This window comes from Myotis davidii, unplaced genomic scaffold (genome assembly GCF_000327345.1).
Source record: "Myotis davidii unplaced genomic scaffold, ASM32734v1 scaffold266, whole genome shotgun sequence".
Classification (NCBI taxonomy): Eukaryota; Metazoa; Chordata; class Mammalia; order Chiroptera; family Vespertilionidae; genus Myotis; species Myotis davidii.
This window is the reverse complement of record NW_006300032.1, coordinates 5,884,906-5,911,074: the sequence shown is the minus strand read 5'-3', so window position 1 is coordinate 5,911,074 and position 26,169 is coordinate 5,884,906. Positions and strand designations below refer to the sequence as shown.

At 36.7% G+C, this 26,169-nt stretch overlaps 1 protein-coding gene across 6 annotated transcripts in view; it reads left to right on the top strand.

Moving 5' to 3' along the window:
* Positions 1 to 26,169, top strand: part of EYA4 (EYA transcriptional coactivator and phosphatase 4) — a 231,456-nt gene that overhangs the window by 15,473 nt on the left and 189,814 nt on the right. For all 6 annotated transcript variants that reach the window (XM_015572105.1, XM_015572104.1, XM_015572102.1 and 3 more), the window contains exon 2: positions 15,691 to 15,788. In XM_015572105.1, the coding sequence (XP_015427591.1) occupies positions 15,756 to 15,788 (33 nt within the window). In that variant the 5' untranslated portion in view covers positions 15,691 to 15,755. The remainder of the gene's footprint in view (positions 1 to 15,690; positions 15,789 to 26,169) is intronic.

Below are 26,169 nucleotides of genomic sequence, written 5' to 3'. Positions count from 1 at the left end.
TTACCATCACTTTTTAACATATAGATGAAAGGTAAAAACTTTATATTATAAATGAGATTATTCCATTCTGAATGTGTTGATAAGCATTAATATATATCAAAATATCACATTTGGCTTATGAATGTAATAATTTGTAAATCTGTTAAGTGTTATAGTCTGTTTAATGTGAAAATTAAAGTTGATGTATCAAAATCCAGAAAATTACTACTCAAGTCCTGGCTAAGATAACATGATGCATAAAGTTTAAAATGAAGTATATTAATCAGTTGGCTTTATTGTTAGAGTCTTATATATAGAAAATTCTGTCTTCAGAGTATTCAGTTTTTAAAGCTTTTGGTTAATTGAGATTCTGGTTAACTTTAATGGTTATCTAGTGCCTTAAAAGAGTAATCCAACTCAAAATAGCTAACTTATTTCTTCAACATTGGATAAATATGGCTATCAATTTTTGTGGGCTTTTTTTCCCCTGCAGAATTTCCTGTTATTCTAAGGGATTCAATAGGACTTATGCACATAAAACTGAAAATTATATTACTATGGGGAAACGGCTCTGTGCCTTTGAGAAGGAACTCTCTTGCTAACTTAAGTACTGTATGTGTGTAGAATAGCTAACATATTCCTCCCAAGAAATTTCATGTATGCAGTTAAAACACTCTTAAATTGATTAAGGATTTGTTATATATTTCCAGAAGCACTCAAGAGTACTTTTATGGTTATAAGACTAGAGTGCATTAGAATGCCAGAAACCAATGAATACGCTAGAGGCCCTCAAAACCATGGCCAGCATTCCTGACCTCACCATATAAACATGGGGGGCAGCTTGGAAAAACAAAACAAGTCTCCTCCCCCAAACGTAGGTAAGCCTCTGATGATAACACTTCAGCTGGCATGAATATTAATTTACTACTTTTTCTGTTACAAGTAATTTTTATTACTTAGCGAATGGAATGGAGAAGTAATAAATATGACTGGTATTTATTTTCTCAAGTAAGGTATTATTTTACATCAGATTTGAACAGTTACCTTTATCCTTTTTGGAAAGTGTATTATTCTACAACTACCACAATATTTTGCCTATTAATCGGGGAAGCTAAAAAGCGTTTTATAAATGTTGAATCAAAACTCTTATTGCTGTGAGGGAATTAAGTTTCAAGCCATATACTCCTTTTATAGAGTGAGAAACTGAAGTATGGAGAAATTACAAGGTTTTCCCAAAGCCATACATTAAGCCGTGGCAGACATGGAAACCTACAGTTCTGTTTGCCTGATTCAGTCTGAAAGTTCATGAAAGTAAAGTTATCTATTTCCTGACATGGGTCTTAGTAGTGTTTTCTTATTTACTTATTCCTTCCTTCATTCATTTATTTATGCATATAAAGGAATCAATGTTTTCATAAGATACAGTCTTCTTGTAGGGACTGGGAATAAATTTTGAATGTATATGTGTGAGATATTTTCCTTAAAGAAGTTCATTGTATTTTTTTTTTATGACCATGAAAAAGAAATTAAAGCATTATAAAAGCAAGTTGGATTGCTCAGGTGTGGGGCAAGGCACAGTCTATGAGAAGGATCTGAAGCTTCTTTGGGAGCTGATGAAGTTTGTTCAAGTTCTGGAACAAGAACTTGGCTGAAGCCATTGATAGGCCTGGAGGAGAGACTGGTGGCCAGGAGAAAACACAGCACTTACCAAGAGTATGGACAGGACTGGTGTCCACATCTCTACAACCAGGTGTCTTTGTATTTGGTTTAATCAAGAAAGAACACATTATTCTGTTTCTCTGTCACCTCCCTGAGTTTCAATTCTCATATTTTTAACTCTTATTCACTGTGGTCTTTTTCGTACTAGTGTAACCTTTCTTTACCTTCTTCGCCTTTTCCTTCAAGATTTAAGAGTCATATTTAAAGCAAATAGTATTTTTCGAGGTCAGACCTCACTTCTTGAGTGAACAGCTGGTGCCACAAGAACTTCAAGTGAGGAAAATACCTACTGCCTTCCCCCAGCACAGCACCCTATAATGGAGAATCCAAAGACTATAGGGATGCCATCTGCCCTCAACCTCTTTGGAGAATTTAGCAAGTAATTATCGTTTGTTTGTTTATTTTGTTCTTTTCTTGCAGCCTTGAGACTTAGGACTCAGACTTAGCTCCAGCTCAACCCCCCACCAGCTCTTCCTTTGGAAGGATTCTTCCCCAGGAACTCCTCAGGCCCAAGAGCCCTGTGAGCCATGGGAGCCCAACCCTTAGATCCTATAAACAAGCCCAGACACGCCCATGGCCTAGCCAAACCAAACCTTCCTGTAGCTTAAATGTTAGCCTTTCCTTCTTCCTTAATTTTCTTAAAGAATAATTCAGTCTTCAACAAACCAGGAAACAAACTAAACCCTAGGGTCTTTCTCAAAGGAGCCTTCTTACTCAAAGGAGCATGCTTTGAAAATTTATTGTCATTATTTTCCATTTCAGCTAATTGGATTTCCTTTCTATTTATTTATTTTTTTGGTCTGGGTAGGATTGTGATATTTGCTATATATTAATTCTGAACTATTATAATTTAATGTCTAATTATAACTGAGTGGTTTAAAAATAATGATGCACTATGACCTAGTTCATATCTACCTTCCATTTAATGCTTTTCCTAGCAATTACGCTTTTGTGGAAGACTGTATTTTTCCATAATCATTGTTGGGAAACAAAGACTTTTTTTTTTATTAAAGATGTGGTATTATTAATCAGGGTTATTTAACTGAAGAAAACAGATTTAGGGGTGATATGAATGATAGCACTCTCTTAATATCTAAAAGCCTACCTTATATACAAAAACAGGGTTCAGTTTATGTTTTGTGGCTCTTGGGGGGGCAGATCAGAGTGGAAGTTCTGAAAGGTAAATGTTAAAACTAATATGTAAGGAAGAATTGAAAAAAGGAAAAGAGAGGGAGGTGGTTCTATTCACTGGAGCTAAGAAGCTTCAAGTATTATATTTACAGACTCTTATGATCTGTCTGTAAATAAACCGCACTTATTCCTGTATGCCTCATGATCCCAAGACAAAGAATTAAGACTCTGTGGATCCCATTCATACTCTCTCTGTCTCTTTCTGTTTCTCTCTCTCTTTCTCAAGTTTGTCCTTAAAGTGAAAACATACAGCATGAAAGCACAATATGGAATTGAACCACACCACCAAATTTATTTGAGACATTTTCTGAATTCTTACAACGTTAGCACTTAGAAAGTTCTTTGGATTTTAGAAGTTATAATGGTAGTGTTTTTTGTTTTTTTTTTGTAAGTGTGATAATATTTTGAATGTAGTTACAAAATCAGTGAATTCTTTATACTCTAATGCTACAGGGAAATTTTTAGGGAGGAAAAAATGTATTCAAACTTTCCTGTTGCCTCAGTTAAAATCTGGACAAATAAAATTCTCATGTTTCCAAATTTTAGGAAGACAAATAGCATCACATTTAATTATATTTCAGTGCATATATTTAAAAAATATTTTAATGGTTCTTTTCCAAATGTGTATCTATTTTTCATGGTGTGTGTTTCCTTCAATTTTGTTTTTATTATTTTTTTGTCTCTTTAATTGTTTTAAGTTACTTATTACTTGATATTTCTCAGACTGTCCTGTAATCTCAAATTTTTGGATTCCAGTTCTGTTGTTGAAGCTGCTGTCTCTACAGTGTTTTATTTCTTTGTGTAGCTCATTATTGTTGATGAATTTCTCTCGGAATCCTTTGGACCCTATGGAACAATTTTGCATTTGTTTCCCTTTGAGTCTAGGGATTTCAAGCTGAATCAGTCTTGCTTTTAATTTTTTTGCTGGAGGTTTTTTATTGCCACAGATACAGTAATAATTTAGAATTTACATTTGTGCAAGGCTGAGACTTTGATTTATCTCAAGTAATTATTATCTTTTAAAAAAATGCTTTTCTCCAAAGGCTCCATCAAATGACCAGCTGCTTGTTGAGTCAGATGGTGGGCTGAGCTTTTCTAGCCTTCCTTTGGTTAGTGGGATAGATTTTTTAGATTCCCTTCTTTATGCTTTACCTCTTCTCTTTTTTTTCCTGCCCATCTTCATAAATAAAGATAATGACAGCAAAAACAATAACACAAACAAATATTTTCCTCTCAACTTTTTTATGTCATCAGTTTCTCAAGAATGAAGGTGTGACACCTGATAATCATATTTACCTTAGCAGTTATATTCATTTATTTTATGTCCCATTGATTTTTCTTTTACATTATCATGCTTACCCACCCATTTTCCATGTTGCTTTTAGCCACCACATCAGCCCAGGTTCTCTTGACTTCTTACCTAGATCATCACAACAGCTTTAAGTTGCTCCTTAGCTCCAGTTACTATTCATCTTTAAATAAAAAATCTGTAGTATGTGTGTTATTGCAATTACATCAGATGTGCTATTTTTATTTGCACTTTAAGGTTATCAAAATATTAGTAATAACCAATTCAGAACTCCTCACTTTTTGATTGAACAGCTGGTGCCACAAGTAACTTCAAACGAGGAAAAGTATCTAGTGCTTTCCCCTAGCACGGCATCCTATAAAGAGAATCCAAAGACTGTAGGGATGCCATCTGTCCTCAACCTCTTCTCTGGAGAGTTTAGCAAGTAATTGTTGTCCCATGAACTCTGAATACTCATCCTCTCTCATGTTTTATTTTTTCAAAACATGTTCCTTCTCTTTCACATGCCTATCTATAATTGTGTTATTGGCAGCATCAATCTCACAACATTGAGAAACCAATCACAACTTTGATATTATGTAGAATAGCAAACTAAAAAGGGTAAATGCTAATGACTTAAGATTTTGTTCATTGTTACAAACTGATGTGAATTCAGAGAATTGGTAAAAAAAAAAAACCTGATGAATTTTGGCTACTATTTAAATATAGTCAGTCAGTGTAGCTCCTGGAAATCACAGGTGAGTGAATATTCTTAGGTGAGCAGAGTTAAAAATCACTATAGTTTCACAAGAAATTGCATAGGTACTGCTTTACTATACAGTGAAAAATGTTTTAATTCAGATATGAAGAGCCAAATATAAAAGCAGAGATTTTCTACCTGCTTAAGCAAAAACAAACAAAAAACAAACAAACAAAATTCATAGATTAGACACTGACAACAGTATGTTGATTACCAAATGGTAAAGGGAGTGGGGGATAAATGGTGATGGAAGGAGACTTGACTTGAGGTGGTGAACACACAATATAATGTACTAGTACAGACAATGTATTATAGAATTGTACACCCGAAACATATATCATTTTATTAACCAAGGTCACCCCAATAAATTCAGCAAAAATTTTTAAATAAGTGTAGCATAATGCTGATATACAACTTGAATACTCGAACAAAGATTTGGATACAAAGATGACACCATAATGAAATATAATTAAAATACTGTATTCAAAAGACATGTATTGTCATAACAAAATGTATAATGTTTTGTATAAAGGGAGGGCACATGACTTTATATAGGATCCTTTTTTTGTGAGGGAAAAATACAAAAGGTAATAATGTAAATTTTAAGATTATAAAAAGAAAAAATTCTCAGTATGCATTGTGAAATACAATTGTGAAATAGGCTGGAAGGAGTGATAGGGGCAGCAGATGTGAAGGGAAGTCGGTCTGCAGGGTAGGCCTGAGTACTTGGAGGAATAAGAAAAGTTGCTCAAGCTCAGTATTGTCTCAGAATGTTTCTGAGGGATCATCTGGTTATAACTGTGTTTATGTTTTCTAGGATAACTAGCCAACCATCAACAATTAGCAAACACGAACACAATAGAAAACATTGGCCTGCCCTTTTTGTCAAAAACCAAGAAACATAACTTATAACTCCAGGAAATTTGTTGCCATCAAATGAAACTATCATTAATGACCAAAATGATTATCATGAAATGGAGCTTGTTATAATTATTTAGCATGAGAAATTAACCCCATTACTACTAAACATTTTGAACTAAATGTACCATTTTGCAGAAGAACATGCTCTGTCTTTATAAACAGATCAAAAATAGTTCAGCATCTAGTTTGTAGCTTGGCTCCATTTAAGGGAATTGAAGTAAAGCAAAATGCTCATTACTGTTCACCCAGATCTGTTTCTTGGACACCTTTGCTGTTTTCCTTTTGTACAAGCAGGGAAGAGAGTCACATGCGTGGCCAAAGAATGCCCATGTCCACCTTTCTGAACACTTGGCCACAGAATTGGAGCTAGGTGTTCTTTGTGCTTTTGGCTTCCCTCTCTGGCATGCTGCCTGAGCTGTTGGAAGCAGCCAGTGCCTGACCCAGCTTCTCAGACTCATTAATGAAATTTGGAGGGCGGTGTAGATAAGTTGGTGCACCGGACATGAAAGCAATGCCCTTCTTGACAGCTGATCCCAGATATAAAAAGTTCTCAATAATGTAAGGAGAATATAAGTTAGACTTCCTATACAGTTACAGTTTTATGTTAGGCAATATGTTCAGTGAAGGAGAGAATTAACTGAAGACTATGAGGATAGTGCACTGAATCCAAGGAGGAATGAAACAACCAACAGCAGGAAGAGCATAGAAACAGTAGAGACTTCAGAAGTAACAAGATCCAGGTCCTTAAATTCTGCCAGAAGTTTCTTGCCATCCTTGCTTTTGCTCTACTTTCTGGGTCAGCTCCCTTCTGTCATCTCTCCCTAGTACACCAGCTATTTCCACATGGCTGTAAAGTGCTCCCAAGTTTTATATCTAGGCATTTTGCCACTGAAGGAGAACTAGCCTGATACTTTCCTGGGCCCATATCTTAAGCAATAAAAAGGGATTGTGATGAGTCATTTGATATAATTAATTTGTTATAATTGGAAAAGATCTGGGGAATCTCATGGGTTGCACACTGGATATGGATCAATGTAATAGATGTCTATTATATGTGTATAATCTACTTCCATGTGAGCAGACCTTAATTTTGTACACAATATGTTTCTGAAAATTTCCTTGGCAGTTTTTAAACCTGAAAGTCAAACAATAGATTATTCTTAATTATAGAGTCCAGGAAACTTTGCATGTGTTTGTAGATTGCTGAAAGCCCTCACCTAAGTTAAAAGGGGGCTGTGCCAGAGGTTAAGTTAGGGTGATCCATTCAGGGTCTGTAGAGGGGCTGGAACAGAAGTTTGGGCAGCCTGCAATCTTTACATCATTCCCTAGGTGGACACTAGACATTTGGAACATGGGTGGGGGAGTGTATTCTCCCCCCTTTTTTCTTTGCACTGCAGCAAGAAGCAAGCATATCCTCTACTATGTGTGCACCTCACAGGAGACTCCTGGGCAGTTCCCAGGCTTTGGCTATAAGGCTCTTGGATGTTGGTGAAGGGTGGGGAATGGCAAGGACAGTGGAACAGGGACAAGGGGAGGAGGAAGGTGGAGCTCTCTTTCAGAACTCCCACTGCAGACAGCAGCTCCAAGGAGCAAAACACCCCACTGCTGGCTGCCCTTGACAGGACATTTTGCCAGAGGGGTACCCTGATAGACACTGTCTCAATTGCAAGTCACATTGATTAAAAATTACTGATTTAGCCTGCCGGTGCGGTTCAGTGATTGAGCATTGTCCAGGAGGTCATGGTTCGATTCCCAGTCAGGGCACATGTCTGGGCTTGATCCCCAGTGTGGAGTGTGCAGGAGGCAACCAATCAATGATTCTCTCTCATCATTGATGTTTCTATCTCTCTCTCCCTCTCCTTTCCTCTCTGAATCAATAAAAATATATTTTAAAAAATTACTAGTTTATCTGAAGGATGGGCTAAAGCTCTGAACTGTTTTGAGAGAATACAATCAATCTTTATTTTTAAACTATCACTCTGGCCTCACTTTGACAAATGAGGTCCAGTACAGATACATGCAAAAAGGGAAACTAAACCACCAACTTACACCATGCACAAAAATAAACTCAAAATGGATAAAGGACTTAAACATAAGATGGGAAACCATAGAAATCTTAGAAGAATCCATAGGCAGCAAAATATCAGATATAGCTCATAACAATATGTTTACCGACACATCTCCTAAGACAATGGAAACTAAGGAGAAAATAAACAAATGGGAATACATCAAAACAAAAAGTTCCTGCACAGCAGAGGAAACCAACAAAATAAGAGAGCCAGTGCATGGGAGAACATGTTGGCCAATCTGATGTCTGATAAGGGTTGAATCTCCTAAATTTATAGGGAACTCATACAACAACAAAAGGAAAATAAAAATTCTAGTAAAAAATGAGCAAAGTACCTAAAATAGACACCTCTCAAAAGTGGACATACAGAAGGCCAAGAGGCATATGAAAAAATGCTCAAAGTCACAATCATCCGAGAGATGCAAATAAAAATGACAATGAGGTACCACCTCACACCAGTCAGAATGGCTATCGTCAACAAATCAACTAAGGACAAGTGCTGGCAAGGATGCAGAGAAAAAGGAATCCTTGTGCACTGCTGGTGGGAATGCAGACTGGTGCAGCCACTGTGGAAAACAGTATGAGTTTCCTCAGAAAATTAAAAGTGGACCTCCCATTTGACCCAGTGATCCCATTTCTAGGAATATTTCCCAAGAAACCAGAAACACCAATCAGAAAGAACATATGCACCCCTATGTTCAGAGCAGCACAATTTACAATAGCTAAGATTTGGAAACAGCCTAAGTGCCCATCAGCAGATGAGTGGATTAAAAACTGGTACATCTACACAATAGAATTACTCCACTGTTGTAAAAAAGAAATAATTTACCATTTACAACAGCATGGATGGAACTGGAAAGCATTATGCTAAGCGAATAAGCCAGTCAGAGAAAGATAAAAATCACACGATCTTACTCTTTTTTGGAATATAATGAACATTATAAACTGATCCAGAGACAGAATCATCTAACGGACCATCACACCGTAGAGGGAAGGCCTGGAAGTGTGGGGTAGTTGTGGGTAAGAGCTCAACCAAAAAGAACTTGTATGCGTATAAGCATAACCCATGGACACAGGCAATGGTGGGGGGGGGGCCGTGAATCCTGGGGGTGCAGGGGCAGGCTGGGAGAGGACAATGGGGGGAAAGGGGATATATAGAATACTTTCAACAATAAAGAATTTAAGGAAAAAAAAGAAAAATCAGGTCCAGGGAACAGGACTGAAAGAAAGGTGACCCTTAGGAGGCTGTCACTCCAGTCAGGGGTGATGACGGCTTGAACTACTGCAGTAGCAGTGAGGAGGGGAACATGGAATGATCTGAGGGATCTCTACGAGGTATTGATACAACTTGGTAATTCATCGAATGTGGAGAGGAGTGGGCAAGGAGTCAGTGACAAAGCCCAGATGTCTGGCTTTAATGACCAGCAGAAGGCTGTGCTGTTTGTCTACATAATCCAGAGACAGGTGTAGTGTTCCACGTGTAGCTTCTGTCCTTGTCCCTCATCAGCTCTGGCACAGAGAGCTCCCCCTTCACATTCATGTTTCTTCAGCAGAGGAAAGCACCCTGGGCAATCTTTTCATGGAAGGTTTGATTAGAAACACAGAGGATCGGGCTACATCACACAAACTCTACAAACGCCCCTTTCTTTAAGGCACAGGGTCCCTTGCTGACTCCACGACCTGGACCAAGCCCAAGTGCTGCATTCCTGAGAATTCTGAGAATTCTTTTTGAATTTTGATGTATATATCTCATTATATATTTGAATTACAACAATTCTAATTCCCTAAGAGAGGAGTTTACGGTTCACCTTAAAGTAGGGTTAAAAGAAAGGATTCAGCCAGTTTCTTGTGTATTGAAAACCTAACTGTGGAAGAAATAATCAAACATGGAATGGGTGAGATTGCTTTTGTTCCTGCTTTAAATTCACCTTTTCCGAAGGAATGGTCTTGAAATAGAGCTGGGAACTAGATTATTGGCCTATAAAACAGCATGAGGTTACTATTATTCCTTAATTTTATATCTTTATTATTAAGTAATAATTCTCTTACTTGATTCTGAGAGTGTTCTTGTCTTTTTCTCATATTTTTGTGAAAACTTAACGTTAAAGGATTTAGCATAACAACCATTGCTAAATTATGATGTAAAATAATACCGTGTCTGCAATTAGCCTGGGTAGTTTTACTTGGTTCAATCATATAAAATCACGGGGCTCATAATATTTTAGTACCTTAGTGTGTTTGGCAAAGAAAGAAATTCATGTTACCATAAAAATGTTAAACTAAGTAACAATTAATCTCAATTTTAAGGAAATATAAAACAAAGTATTATGTTGTAACATGGAACATTGATGCAAATAGCTCCCCAACTAGAACATTAAATAGATTCTCCACTGGTGGTTGACCTAACGAGGCTAATGCTCTTATGCTCCAATATCTTTCCTGAAGACTTAATTTCACTTGAGTGATTACCGGTGCCCTGGTGGCCTTGTAAGAAAATGATGACTTCTTCCCTGCTCAGTATTCTTATTTTAATTCTTGTTCGTCCTTTCTGGTAATATTACATTGAAATCTTGATCCCATCCTAAAATGATTTCAGTGTGGTAACTGCATGTGTTGTGGGTTGAATTGTGTTCCCTAAACAAAATGCGCCAGTTTTAACCCTCTCATCTGTGAATGTGACCTTATTTTGAAATAAGGTCTCTGCAGTTATAACCAAGTTGAGATGAGCTGCTACTGAATTAGGTTGGGCCTAAACCAATGGCTGGTTATTTGCAAGGAGAGGGAATTTTGGACACTGAGACACCCACCCATAGAAGAAGGCCATGTGAAGAGGGGGTCAGGGAGAATACCATGCAACAATAGAGGCAGAGATTGGGGTGATGCATCCACAAGCCAAGGGATGCATGGATTGTCAGCCAACATCAGATACTAGGAAGAAACAAAGAAGCATTCTTTTCTAGAGCCTCTGTTGTAGGCAGCGGGAATGGCACCAGGTGTCTGACTGGTGGGGTCAGACTAAACCTGGGTTCAGCAACCTGGTACTTGGGTTCTGGCTAAGAAAGAATTCAGAGCCAAGACCCAAACTTAAGAGAACATTTATTTGGTAAATTACAGAGGTAGAATAAGTAATTACTAGAAGAAATGGGCTTAGAAAATGAGTTATGGAGGTGACAGAAGGACCCTTGTAGCTTGGGAGTGGGGAAGCTAATGGTAATGTGTCTGGGGCAGGGAGGGCAAGGAGAAGGAGGAGGAAAGGAATGGGAAAGGCTCTTGAGGAAGAGCACACTGGGGCCTCCATCCTAGGGTTTTAAGGGTGGAGATTTTAGGGGAGATCCCAGGAGAAGATCTTAATAGAATATTCAGCAGCTTTCCAGGTGTGTCCTTTCGGGGTTATGGTCTCCACTGATTGATTGACCTGCAGGGCAAGGAGTCATTCAATGCACCTGGTCCTGACATCAGCTGTGGCTGGTTTTATTGCTTATCTGTGCCTGGAGCTGAAATACAAAGGCATAATGTTGTCTCTAGGATGGAAAGGTCAGGGGGTCCAAATCGCTTGACCAGCGATATGCAAGGGGAGGAAAAGTCACCCTGGGGGTGAGGCCCCACCCTACAGTTGATTGTCTGTTGCTAGGCACCTGGCACTTTCCACCCTGGTGACCTTCTGTACCTGACACATTGTCTTTGATCTACCTGTGTCTATCTAACTGCCTACAACACCTCCAGAGGAAGCATGGACCTGCCAACACTTTAATGTAGGACTTGCTTTCAGAACTGAGAGAATACCTTCTATTGTTCTAAGCCACCCAATTTATTTCTTTTACAGCAGCCCTAGGAAACTAAATCAGCATGCTATGTTGTTAAGTTAACAATTGGTTAGAATGGTTTCATTAGTAATTTTATTATAAGTATTTTATTATTAGGTCATTTGAGTAGGAAAATATCTGGTGGACTAATTCTCAATATTGAATTTTCTGAAAATTTAAAGTATTCTCATTTAGCAATTTTTTATTCTTACTGCCTTTATACAAAGTGAAAAGTAAAATGAAGTCAGTTATGTACTTGAAAAATGTAGGACAAAACAGAATTTTTTAAAAAATAAGTACATAGTTAAGACAGAATTTTCAAAAGTTAAATTACCTGGCTGTTAACTTTTTTCCTTCACATCATCAGATACATTATGCATGATTTTATCCACCATTAATTGTGTAATTCATTCAATTGCTATTTACTTATTAAACTCCTACTGCTTGCTAGGCACTGAGCTAGGCACTACAGATAACACTAGTAAACACAATCAAGAGTGCCCTTGGGGGGTGGGTGGGTGATGGGAAGGGATTAATCATCTAACTTATATGCATATATGCATAACCCTTGGACATAAGACAATAATTTGGACAAGGCTTAGGGCAGGGGCAGGCTGGAGGGGGGTTAATGGGGAGAATAAGGGGACATCAGTAGTATTTTCAACAATAAAGATTAAAAAAAAAAAGAGTTCCCAGCCTTAAAGAAAGTACTCTGGCTTTGAGATTTAATCCACATAGAACAGTGGTTCTCAACCTGTGGGTCGTGACCCCTTTGGGAGTCAAACGACCCTTTCACAGGGGTCGCCTAAGACTATCGGAAAACACATATATAATTACAATTGTTTTTGTGATTAATCACTATGCTTTAATTATGTTCAATTTGTAACAATGAAATTGGGGGTCACCACAACATGAAGAACTGAATTAAAGGGTCGTGGCATTAGGAAGGTTGAGAACCACTGACCTAGAAGCAGCCACAGAGACCATTTGGAGGTTCATCTACCTAGAAAATTCATCTTCACTATAATATTTATATTTTTAACTGATCTTGTTAAACCATGTTAGCATTATTTGATTTTACTTACTATATGCTTGCTGTATTTTAGTTAGAAAAATTTTATTTATTGCATAGACAACATAAAGTCAAGAATAATCAAAGTACAGCAAACCAAATGTAGTATTCTTGGTCATTTTATTTAAAAAAAATTGCCTTGCCCTAACTGGTTTGGCTCAGTGGATATAGACCAGCCTGTGGACCGAACGGTCCCAGGTTCGATTCCTGTCAAGGGCATGTACCTTGGTTGTGGGCACATTCCCAATCGGGGGTGTACAGAAGGTAGCTGATCGATATTTCTCTCTCATTGATGTTTCTAACTCTCTATCCCTCTCCCTTTCTCTCTGTAAAAAATAAATAAAAAATATATTTTTAAAAAATTGCCTTTTAAGCAATATTCAAATTCATGTACATTAGTGTTAGCATAGCTAACATTTTGTTCTTAGTTTTCACTTAACACACAATAATTTTCACCCTTCCATTTTTAATAATTATTCATTTGAGTCATTAAATAACATTATATTAAAATGGTTGACCATAATTTGTTTAATCAATCCAATGTAAAGACGAGGCTGTTTTCAGTTTTTATTATGAATAAAACTAGTGAATACCTGGTGACTTTTTGTAGGGGAATTTTACTTCTTAGGACAGTTAATTTTGGATAAAAGAGTTTAAACATATTTATAGCATTTAAAATGCAGTGACAGATTGCTTTCTAAAAGTGTTAGACAACTTGATATTATTGAAACGTGGGATTCGAGGTGCAGACTTCTCTTCTCATGGGTTCTTGTCCAATGAAAATGAAGAATAAATTTTTGGACTAACAGATATCTTTTTTGCTCCCCCCCCCCCTAACAGATATCTTTAATAAAAATGTGGAAGTTTATTGGAAGCATATACAAACTCCATCTGGGCAGGGGTGTCCTGAAAGGGGTCCCCTGGAGAGAGGCCCCCAAATGGAAAAAACCTGCTTTCTCTCGCTCTCTCTAATGGGGCAAAAATCTAAATAATCTGGATCTGTAAAATCTGAAATCTGCCGAGTCTCTTTGTCTCGGGGTTTATAAAGGCTGCAGCTCTTTGTCTGAATATGACCTTTTCTAATTGGACCCTTTCTAAATTTAGGACCCCCTTGCTTTCTTCATTGTTCACTCTGCAAGGCCAAAGCCTATCTGGTGCCCCCCTCTTTCTTTCCTGTTATTTTGCAACATTCCTTTATCCTCTGAAAATATATTTCCTATTTCCCTAAACTGTATCATAATCACCAGCGATTGAATGAGGACACCATTTTTTGCACTGTATCCTTTCTGACAATGGGTACTAATGTTTAAATGCTTTGGTATTGATATGTATACAGTAATCCAAAATGCACATTTGTTGCGTAAGTTTACATATTTTTTGAATTGTGAGAGTGAAGACTTTTCCATATGTTTGTTTACTGTTTCTATTTTCTTATAATGATTTGTGTTTTCATATTCTTGCTTAATTATTTAATAGGCCCTTAAACTTTTTCTTACTGATTTCCTTGTTTCCAGCATCACGTTTATAATATATATTGAAGATATTTTCTGTAATGTATTGTGTCCTTTTACTTTTTGGGCTGTTTTTATGTATTCAGAAATGCAAAGTTTTTGTGTTGTTTTTATGTAGCTGAATCTATTGTTCCTTCCCTTTGTGTTTTACTATCCATCTTACCCATTTATCTGTTAGAATAAAAAGAAACATCAGAGTCTCCACTTCAGGAGAGTACTTAGCTAATTTGCTGCCCTGGTAGTGGGGAGAAAATGATTTTAAAGATGATTAGCCACAGTTCCACCTGGGAGCACAGAGGGAGGGCATGAGAGTCAGGCCAGTGTGGAGTCTTAGCAGGTCAGCATCAGTTAGACTGGTGACTTACATCACTCCCACGTGCTCCATGTCCCAGGTGAGCCTGAGCTGGAGTGGTCCTGGTCACCAGGGATATTTTCATGTACCTTAATTTTGATTATTATTTGTGTGTGTGTATTCAGGGACATACTAGTAGTTGTTTTTATTTTTGCTTCTATTATAAAATCCTTCTCCTCTATTTGAGAATTAAAAAAAAATAGATATGCCTGTTTTCTAGAGATTTTTTAAACTTTATGTTGCTGGGAAAATTTTCAATGTATGGTATAAAGCAAAGATGAATCTTTTTTGAATAGTAAACTGATCGTATTACCATAGTTAACTGACCAGTGGTCCTTCTCATATGCAGGGTGGGACAAATGTAGGTTTATAGTTGTGAGTACATGAAACAGAGTTTTCCTTGTATTATTATTTATTAATTATTGTATTATTTTCCATATGAAAAACTATAAACCAACTTTTGCCAAACCTGTATATTTATGATATTGTCTTTATCATAATAATCTTATTTTATTCTCTGTTTAAAATTGAGAATGTATTTTATAACATTATATTCTTTAGAACTGAATAATGATCATCTGTTAATTCAGATACATTTTCCTCAATTAGAAAGCTGTCATATTAAAATATACACTTATTTTCTCAATTTTATATACTTTACAAAAGGAATGGCTAATGCAGACTTAATTTTTAATCCATCAGTTGTTCAATGAAAGACTTCTCAGCAAACTAGTGGACTTAGTGTTTATTCATACCGTATCTCCAAAGTTGTCCTCAGATATTTTTGATTATGTGTAGGAGTCCTGAGTAGCTGTTTACATATCCCAAATTAACTATGATGTGATTTCCAAGATCATTATTTCTTTCAAAACGAGGACAATATTAATGAATTTTGTTCTTTAAAAATAATTTTACAGATTACCAGCTATCATGTAAATAAATCACAGTGTGTTTTAATAATTTTGCAAACAAATGGAAAAGGTAACTATTTCATTTTTCTCCTTTGTTTCCATCTTGTTGCTTTAGATAGTCCATTTTTAATCGAAGGAGGCTGCTTCAACTTGGGGTGGCAGGAGACGTGAGAAAACCCCATGGAAGACTCCCAGGACTTAAATGAACAATCAGTAAGTCTTAATTCAATCCCAAGTTTGCTGAAGAAAGTTGAGGTACGACTACTCAAAATCATACTGAAAGGAATATATTGTAAAAAGCAAGTTTTTAAAACATATTTTTAGTTGATTTTTGAATCCTCTTCTAAGATCGTAAAACACACCTTTGGGAATGTATGGTGTTCCTGCTTATGAATGTGGTCTCCCTTGACTGTCTACTTACTTTTTAAGCCACTGCCAGAAAGACCGGGGAATTGAAATCATGCTAAATATTTTAGACAGCATAAAGAATTTCATACATCTCTGTTATTAGTTTTATTCCAAATGTGCTCAGATAGTGCATCTGTTGTTGAATGTTAGACGTATAAAAAGAGAAGCTATTTTACTAGCATGCCTATTGTTCATTTCAAGGATGGCAACCACAGTCCTCAAGGGGTTTCCTATTTTGCTAAGCTCTTTGCAGAGTGACGAATGTGCAAGATTGCTGGCAATCATTCTAAGTCTCTGATTTTTTAGAAAAGATATAGATGGCATTTTCTCCTAACTCATTAGTAGTGTCTCCATGAGACTAGTTCTTTACTGTGTGGAACTGGAGTCAATGGGAGGTCTTTCCACATACTCCCATACTACTGCCAACTGTGGTCCACGCTGTTCTGTTCACACACAACTAGTGATGTCACAAGTAAGGAGACATGTGTACCTACCAAGTGTGTGTTACGCTGATTGATGCCCTTTTTTTTTTTATTGCTTATGTGATCATGATTTGATCTGAGAGTCTAATATTTCTATCAGGCAACAGAGGGCAGTGTGTTTGTGTATAATAATGTGGTCTTAGAAAAGATTTCTTTGATGAGTTCAGTTTTAAAATACAGAGGTATATGTGTTCTGAAGTATACATGCCATTCCAAGATAGTTTAATTTTTCCATTATTTTATTTAAAAGAAATGATAAGTGAGTCCTCACATACACACATGAGCATTGTTTAATTTCATCATAAATTATTATTAAATTTCACATAAAATCAAAATGTAAGAAAAATTATAAAACCATAAAACTATAAACAATCTGTCAAGTGGTAGAGATATTATTCTTCCAAATTGCCTGACCTTTTACATGGCATTTGGGAGACTGGGGTTTCAAAGTAGTTATTTTTTTTTTTAATTCTGGTTATTCATGGCATGGATGATAGCAGGATGCTATGTCACCCATGCTATTGCATGTTTATGGATCCTATGGTGTCAGAGTCTATGTCCCCATGTATGTACCTAAGTGAATAATGATGTCCTCTTAACGGTGATGCTTCATGAGAGGGCTGCTGTTGATTTGTACTTTGTTCTGACAAACTGAGGGTTACATAAAAGTGTGTGTGTGTGGGGGGGAGGGGTGGTGGTGGTGTTAGATTGACCAACTGTTCCAGGTTTCCAGAGACCCAGGGGTTTCCCAGGACATGGAACTTTCAGAGCTAAAGCAGGTAGAGTCTGGGATGGTTGATCCAGCTAATCACCCTAGGGGTGTGTGCACCCAAGGACGAATTTTTGTTTTTAATACAGTGGAGGTTAAAGATAATAAGTTTTTATGTTTAACATTGGAGTGAGGTTATTACCCAAAGTGCTTCATAGAGCCTTTTTCAAAATGAAACCCAGTAATTTAGACCAAATACTGGTTTCCTCTTAGTGATATTTTAGAGTCCTGAGCTCAGTATTTTAAAAAAAATTAAATGCCCGGCCAGTGATTGAGCATCAGTCTATGCACCAGGAGGTCACGGTTCCATTCCCGGTCAGGGCATATGTCCAGGTTGCGGCCCGATCCCTTGTGTCGGGCATTCAGGAAGTTGCTGATGGATTATTCTCTCACATCATTGATGTTTCTATCTCTCTCTCCCTCTCCCTTTCTCTTTGAAGTTAATAAAAATATATTTTTTTAAAAATTAAGTTTCTGTTGTTGCTAATGTGCAGCCAGGTTGGAGAACCAGAAATCTAGGGTGAACTTATGGTCTCTCTGCTTGAACCCAGCTGCTGAATTTGTGGTGAGAATGGAAGAGTTATTAAGAGAAGAAAAGATGATCCTCACTGTCTGTTTCTCTTCCCCTTTCTGACAATGAGCTCTTCACTAGAGGGTTATTGAAGCTGCTGATCCCTGCAGTGGTTTGTTAGGCCATCAAGCATCAATGCTTCTGGTTTAAACCACAGGGAGCTTAACGTTTGTGTCAAGTGTTAATGGATTAATGATTCTAATTTATAAACATCGAAAATCCTTCCTCCTTCAACATCATTAGACATAGAAGACCATATAGGCCAATCTTTTGATCTTGCACATGTGCAAAAGGATGCTTGGGACTGTTAAGTGACCTCCCCATGTTGGCATGGCTGGTGAGCATCAGAGTTGGGACTTCACGCAGGTCTTCTGACTCCAAGTCCAAAGCTCTCATCATAATGTCAACATGACTTATCACTTTTGAGTTTTCTTATCTTGACATTCATCACTATAGAAATGTCAAAGAAGTCAGAATTAATCTCCTTTACATTAAAATGATTTCTATTTGAATGAAATATTTAAATGACTTTAAATCTTGCATTGTATATTAATGTCTCAAAACTTTTTGAAAAAAGATACTTAGTATTTATTAAGATGTAAAACAAATAGGGTAGAATTAAAAGAAAGTGCATAATAAGATGAAAGGGAATTCACTTAGATTATAGTTATTTTACTTAAAGAAGAATTCTTACTCTAGGCATTGGCCTAATAATTGGTGTCATTTATTGTGCAAATACACTCCATCTAGCATTTTCCATATATTTTCTCCAGTCCTTACTATGTCTTTGCAATGTAATTGCTATAGTCACCATTTTACAGTAAAAGAAACTGTGCATAGAGAGCAGCCCGGTCAAACAATACTGGCAGAGATTAGAATTGAACCCACTTTTATCTGGTCCTAAAACCTATAATGGATTTTTTTATGATACAACATAGTATAGTGGTTTAGAGATTGAACTGAAATCAAACATCCCTGACACTTGGCAATCTTTGGGGAATTAATTAAATTTTTCTTCATCTGTGGAGTGGGGAGGTTAATAGGAAGAAATTATATGGAAAATTTAGCACATGCTTTGCTTAGAGTAGCAACTCAGTAAATGTTAGCTATTGTTAACAATTAACCTGACGAATTCAGGCAGTCTTTAATAAGTATGCATTCATTCTTACATATGCAGCTATCTTCTGGCACATCCCTGGCTGCAAGTATGTAAATCTATAAGCTCAGTAGATAAAAACTGAACTCACTAGCTCTCTTCTCCCTTTTTAAAGATTTTTTTAATATATTTTATTGATTTTTTTACAGAGAGGAAGTAAGAGGGATAGAGAGTTAGAAACATCGATGAGAGAGAAACATCGATCAGCTGCCTCCTGCACACCCCCCCACTAGGGATGTGCCCGCAACCAAGGTACATGCCCTTGACTGGAATCGAGCCTGGGACCCTTCAGTCCGCAGGCCGACGCCCCATCCACTGAGCCAAACCAGTTAGGGCTAGCTCTCTTCTCTTTCAATTTTTCTCCATTTCTCCTGTTTTATTACGTCTGTGGGTGGCATCATCAGCCACTGACTAGGTTAAGTCAGAAAACAAGTAGTCATCCTTTTCTCCTTCATCCCCATCTCAAAGTCCAGCCCATTCTTAATTTTTAATCTTTCAGAGCTATTGTTTTTGCTTCAACTCCTTATTTTGGATCTTTATTTTACCTCTTGAATATCTTTAAATTAGTTCTAGAGTGATCTTTTAAAATACATACCTGATCATATCACTGTTCTACTTAATATTCTTCCCAGGCCCTTTCTCGCCCTCAAGAGAAGGTCCCGAGTATAGTAAAGCACACAGACTTAATTGCTTACCTGAAACTCACCAGTGTTATTTCTGGCTTCTTTTGGTTCCCTGAGTCTCTCAGGGCCTCTGAGGTTTTTATGCCTTTGCTAATGCCTCTTTCCAGATGGGCCCCTTCCCCACCAGGGTAATTTGTAAATCTTGAAGACTCAATATGGGTTTCACTCCCTCTGAGCAAGCCACTCAGACAGCCTCCTTCTTTCCCATGCTCTTAGCCTCTGCAATATGCTTCATATCTTTGGGCATTTACCTCTATCCCAGGACGTACCCACAGAGCGAAAGTCTTACCTGTTTATTTGCTTCTGTACTAAATTATAAACTAATTAAGAGTAATAGCAGGTCTTGTTCACCTTGTATACTTATTCAATAAATCTTTTCTTCAAAAGCTTTTATATACTGTTAGTAAGGCATGCTAATGAATAGCCTGACAAATTTTATATAGCCAAAATGTTATTGTAAGTATGGATTTCTGAGTTATGAATTCACGTTTCACTTACATTTTTAAAAGTTGCACAAAATATGTAATATTAGTTTAACAGTATGTGATCAAAACAAAATTGGGTCCTTAAACATTGTATTCTGCATTTTATATATATCTTATTTTACAGTCTGGATTAGAGATTCTAGGGAATTTTAAGAGGTGAGCAATTAACTAAGATTTAGCTTTTATGTTTGTCTGAAATTTTGTATTAGGACTTCATAATTACTTAGAAGCAGTTTAATTTATATCTGATTATAGCTTACTACAGTTTTTAACTACAAGTTGCTCTTATTAATTGAAATAACTATGAATCAAATTATACATAGCAGTATCTATATTAATAACCAGAAGATCCTTTGATACTGTGAAATATGTATTAAAATAAGGACTGAGTAATACTTGTTGTTTTTATAGCTTCTATAATAATTCTTACACATCAAGATATTTTAAAGTCCTATTTTGGTGGTGTTGAATATGCCCCCAAATTTTTTTAGGTCTGATTCATTCATATCTAAGTGAAAGAGGGAGTCTGGCCTCAATTTATCATCAAGGAGGAAGGTTTGGAAAAAAAGTATCTTTTGTTAATTTTAGGAACTATGTATTATGCCATAAAACATTTGTTGCTACCAAGTAAAACAAGGTAAATGAATAAGTTGCAGTTTACAGTAATTACTTTCCCTAATATTAAATACTAAGAGCCTGATTATTCCTACATATGTCAATATTGGTACTGAATCAGTTCACTTAAATTATTGATGACATGTTTTAGTTAGTGAGGTCTAAATTCATTCACATCTATTGGATCCATGTTATATTTTTTCAGAAATACATGTAGAAATTCATATGTATTTATAGATATTAATAGTATTTATGTTCTTGCATAAAACCTAATAACAATAATGCATATTAAAATTCTCAAGTTAGTTTAATAAATTAATCTTTCTGCCTCTATATTTCTCCCTTAGAATTCAAAATGGCTTCAAATTATTACTCTATACCATATATAATACTGTATATAGAGAGATTCTATAGTATCATCTTTGACTATAGCCATGAACCCATTTTTAAAATCTGTGCTGCTGTCTAAGCCATTTAGGCAGGTTTCTAGCTATTGTATGAATCAAATACATCATCCAACTTATCATTGAGATGTAGAGTTTCAGAATCATCAGTTAATGTCAGTGTTTCAATACTATGCTAGAAAATATCTTGATTAGTTTGTTTAAATCATTTTTTTTCATTTTTGATCAAAATCCTGAAATGCTATTCTTCCATTGCTTTTTTCTTAGGTACTCTAAATCAATTTGAGCAGCATGCATACTTTTATTTTTAATTTTTTTATTAAAATATAATGAAAATCAGATATTGTTTTTGAGGCTCAAAATCTGTTGGAAGAATCTGTCCTTTAAACTAGCCAAAATAATCATGTTTACAACATGTATTTTTTACACCATGCAAATGGACAACATACTTGAGAGTTCAGTCGGATTCTGCTTAAAGCTAACATTATTTTCAGAACTGTAACTCAATGGCCAACTACAGTTTTACTTCGCAGTTGTATAATGGAATATCTACACTGTGAAATTACAAAGTATATACATTAAATATATTTTAATTTTTATTAGTCATCAAGATTTATTCTTTCATTTTAAATATTTTTTAACTCTGAATTTTTATATTTTTCATGATTTTGTAAGGATTCATAAGAAGATTCCATTAATTATTATCTCCTATGATTTTCTCTAATTATAATTTAATTTATTAAAATGTTTTCAAAAAAATTGGAACACACATACATAGAGAGAGGGAGAACCCCAGATTGTACAGAATATGGCTTGTTATCACATACCATTTTCTAGAATGTAAATATTGGCTTTTTCTTCTGTCAGCTCTAATCAGTTGGTAGCAGCTGCCTATGTTGAGAAGGGACCTAAAGCCGCCTGTGGCTCACTGAAAAAGTAACATATCTATTTAGTGCCATGGACTTGGTAAGGAGGAGGGCAGCACCAGAGCCCCATGCCTGCCGACCCTGGGCTTTGGCAGCAGCGTGGAGCACTCTGTTTGAATAGTACAGATGTAAATAAGAGCTGTGAAATCTTTGGGTGCCAAAAGTCTTTCATCTGAATTTACAACTTACATGTGGTATGTTAATTGTCCAGTAACTCTCCCTTATACATTAAAATGAAAACAACTGTTTATGATAGAAATGTCATTTGTTTATTTCATGTTTTTATAATCTTTCTTGAATTATAATTCACTTTTTATTTCTTAATTTTTTATTTTCCAATTATAGTTTCCATTCAATATTATTATTATTATTTTAATTAAATTTTATTGGGGTGACATCAGTCAACATGAACATATAGGTTTCATGGGTGGATTACTAACACAGAAAATCTGTATATAGGACCATGTACCCACCACCCAAAGTCAAATCTCCTCCTGCCCCTCATATTAGGTGGGGGGAAAAGCGGTCAGTATTATTTTGTATTAGTTTCAGGTGCACAGCATATGGTTAGGCATATACTTTACAGTGTTCCCCCTGATATTTCCAGTACTCATCTGGCACCACGCATAGTTATTACAATATTGTTGACTAAATTCCCTATGTTGTACTTAACATCCCCGTGACTACTTTGTAACTACCAATCTCTATTTCTCAGTCCCTTCACATTTCTCACCCAGTCTCTCAACCCACCTTACAATCTTTGAGAAATGGGAAAAAATGAAAGTAATATAACTTTTGCTATAAGCAGTGATGGGAAATGCCCGGCCTGCGGATCATATAAAGCTCATGAAATCATTTTGTTTGGCCCTGCCAAGGCCTTAGGGGTGAGTTAATTAAAAGTTTGACCAAATATAGCAGGCTAGTTTTTAAGTTGATTATTTTGTATGGCTCACAAATGATGTTATAAATATCTGAATGGCCCTTGGCAGAAAAACGGTTCCCCACCACTGCTATAAGGTATAGAGCAAGTAGAAATGTTCTGATATAAAGAGTAAAATTCATTTGAACTCATTTTACTTATTAGCCACCAGTGTTTTATTATATAACGTACACTACCTAAAGCTGCATTCGTGGATAGGCACCAGTCACCACCAACTGCTGCTTTATGGGATTCATCTTATGGACCCTTACGGCAGCCCTGTGTGGCAGGCTCTGTCATAAGCCCAGTCCAAAGAGAGCATGCTGAAGCTGAGCTTAGAGATCTTATTCAAGGTTGTGATAGCTAGAAAGCTGGGCTGATGGAATGCAAGCTCACACCGTCTTATTCCAGAATCCATGCTGCTGAACACAGCATTTTACCTGCTTTGATCTACTTATATGGTTTCAGACCCTTCAGTACATTTGGTGTTTTAAAAGTATCTATTAAAACTCCCCTTGATCTCAACTTTTTTAAACAAAGAGCAAAGGTTTTAAATATCATGGGTAAGAAACGTAAGTTATTCCCCCATGAATACAAACCAACTGTACAATCATCATTAGTAAATATTTTGAACAGGCAGTTATAAGATAGCAGAATATGTGAAAGTTGAGTGAAAATTCAACAAATTCAATTAAATATTTAAAGATTCCTCACTCTCTGTCAGGAACTCTGCTGAACTAACGATTAAAATGTAAAGTACAATTCCTGTCCTCCCCAAAATTTCAGTTTAGCATAATATTGTAAAATGTTATGTCAAGTTCTAAAGTTATTTTTATATGAGATTTGGACAGTGGATATTCAGTGAATAATGGTGGAGAACAACTATATTTGAAGCATGGTTTTAGGTGTTGGAAATGCGTGATGGACAAAATGGAGACATTGTTATTCTAATGGAGCTTATATGTAGTGGAGAGAGAACAGTAATAAATACAGTATGCTGGATAGTACTAAGTGCAAGGAGAAAAATGAAACAAGTAGGGAGGAGGATAAGAAGTTCTGGGGTCAAGCTGAGTGGGGGGTGGGGAAAGCTACAGTTTTTGGAGAGTAATCAGGGGGATCTTACTGAGAAGGTGGCATTTGTGCAAAGATTTGAAGATGAAGGACAAGTCTGTGAATATGGGGGTGGAGGAAATTTGCTTTAGAATGAATAGCAAAAACTGAGGTGGCGGCATTCCAGTGGCATGTACGTTGTTGGTGGCAGCAGTGGAGAAAACGAGGCAGGGATAGGAAGTTACCAGGATGTAGAGATGGAGGAGTATGAACTGTGTAGGGTGTTCTAGGCATTATAAAAGCTTGAGCTTTTCTCTGAGTGGCAGGTGAAGCAATGGAATTGCTTAGGGATGGCATATGTAACTTAAGTTTCTAAAAGAGCACCCATCTGCAATGAAAATAGTTGGTATGATGACAGGAGTAGAAACCGGGCTATTGTCAGTATCCAGATGTGCAAAGGAGAAGATAGCAGTGGACGTGCTGAGGATTGGATGTGAATTGTAGAACAGGGGAGTCAAAGATGACTTCAAGGTTTGTGTCCTGAGCAATGGGAAGAAGGTGACTGACTTTGACTGAGGTGGGATGACTTAGAAGGAACAGATTGAGGGTGGAGATAAGGAGTTCGGTTTTAGACACGATGGCAGAGACGTTCCCATGTTTTCACCAATTCTGTCTCATACAACTTTTTTCTGCTGCACTAAGGGGTACACTCCCTAGCCTCCTTCTTTTAATCAGGACCATTAACTAGTTCTGGCACATGAAATGCAAGGGAGAGGTTGTGCACACCAGTTCCAGGCTGAGGCAGTGGGCAGAAGCCTCTCCACAATCCTTTGGGCTCTGTGTTCTCCTAGCGCAGTGGTCGGCAAACTGCGGCTCGCGAGCCACATGCGTGCGGCTCTTTGGCCCCTTGAATGTGGCTCTTCCTAAGTCTTGGAGTACCCTAATTAAGTTAATAACAATGTACCTACCTATATAGTTTAAGTTTAAAAACTTTGGCTCTCAAAAGAAATTTCAATCGTTGTAAACTGTTGATATTTGGCTCTGTTGACTCATGAGTTTGCCGACCATGAAGAAGGCTGGATTCCTGAGGCACTGCATGGAGGATAGAGTCCCAAGAGAGTATTAAGCTACTGAGTTAACAGAGACATATTAAATTTTACCTGATATGAGGCAAATGTGTGGAAATGTTGGGCAGTCAGTTAGATGTAACCATTTGGAACTCAGGAGAGAAGGTTGGACTTGAAGTATAAATTTGGGAAACTTCAGGGTATCAATGGTACTTAAAGGAATATTATTGGTTGAGATCACAAAGAGAGTAAGTCTAGATAGAGATCATAGTCTGTGACTTCCCCTTTGATGTGGTTTCTCCCAAATTTTCCAATAATCACATTGTATATGGATTACTGGTTACTGGGTTCACCTCTCTTAGGGCAGCAAGAGCCAGCATACAGCTGATTATTGAGATGCCATTCATTTCTTTGCCTTTTTCATCAAAAGTAACAAGAAGCCATGGATATTTTGAAGAAAATAGTCAACAAGTATTAATTATTTTCTCATTGTTGTGTTTGTAAATATGATGTTCCTAGCATTCCAACTTAAGAATTGACCTACATCAGGGTTTCTCAGCTTCAGAATTATTGACTTTCGGGACCTGGTAATTCTTTATAGTGGGGTGCTGGCCTGTGCATTATGACATTTTAGAAGCATTTCTGGTATCTATCCACTAGATGTCAGTAGCACCTACTTACCTCCCCCACTCTCTTGTTACAATCAAAAATGTCTTCTGGGGGGCGGTAAGAATCACTCATCTATATTATATCTGCTTTCAACACATTTTTTATTTATATATTTATTCTCAGCTCAATATCTGAGGAGGTTTACCTGAACATTTAATTAAATTATTGAGAAAATTTGGATGAATAGACAAACACATGGTAATACAGAATTTAAGCAAGAAAGCAACATAACATTGCCAAGTTAACCATACAGAATAATAAGCACTATGCTATCAGCGGGGGAAGTCTGTTCAAGAAAGGTCAAGAAAGGAATTACTAGATAGACTAGGTCATTCCTTAACTAGGTCTTGAAAGAGGGGGTGACATGTATGGACCTGACAGGACTCAACC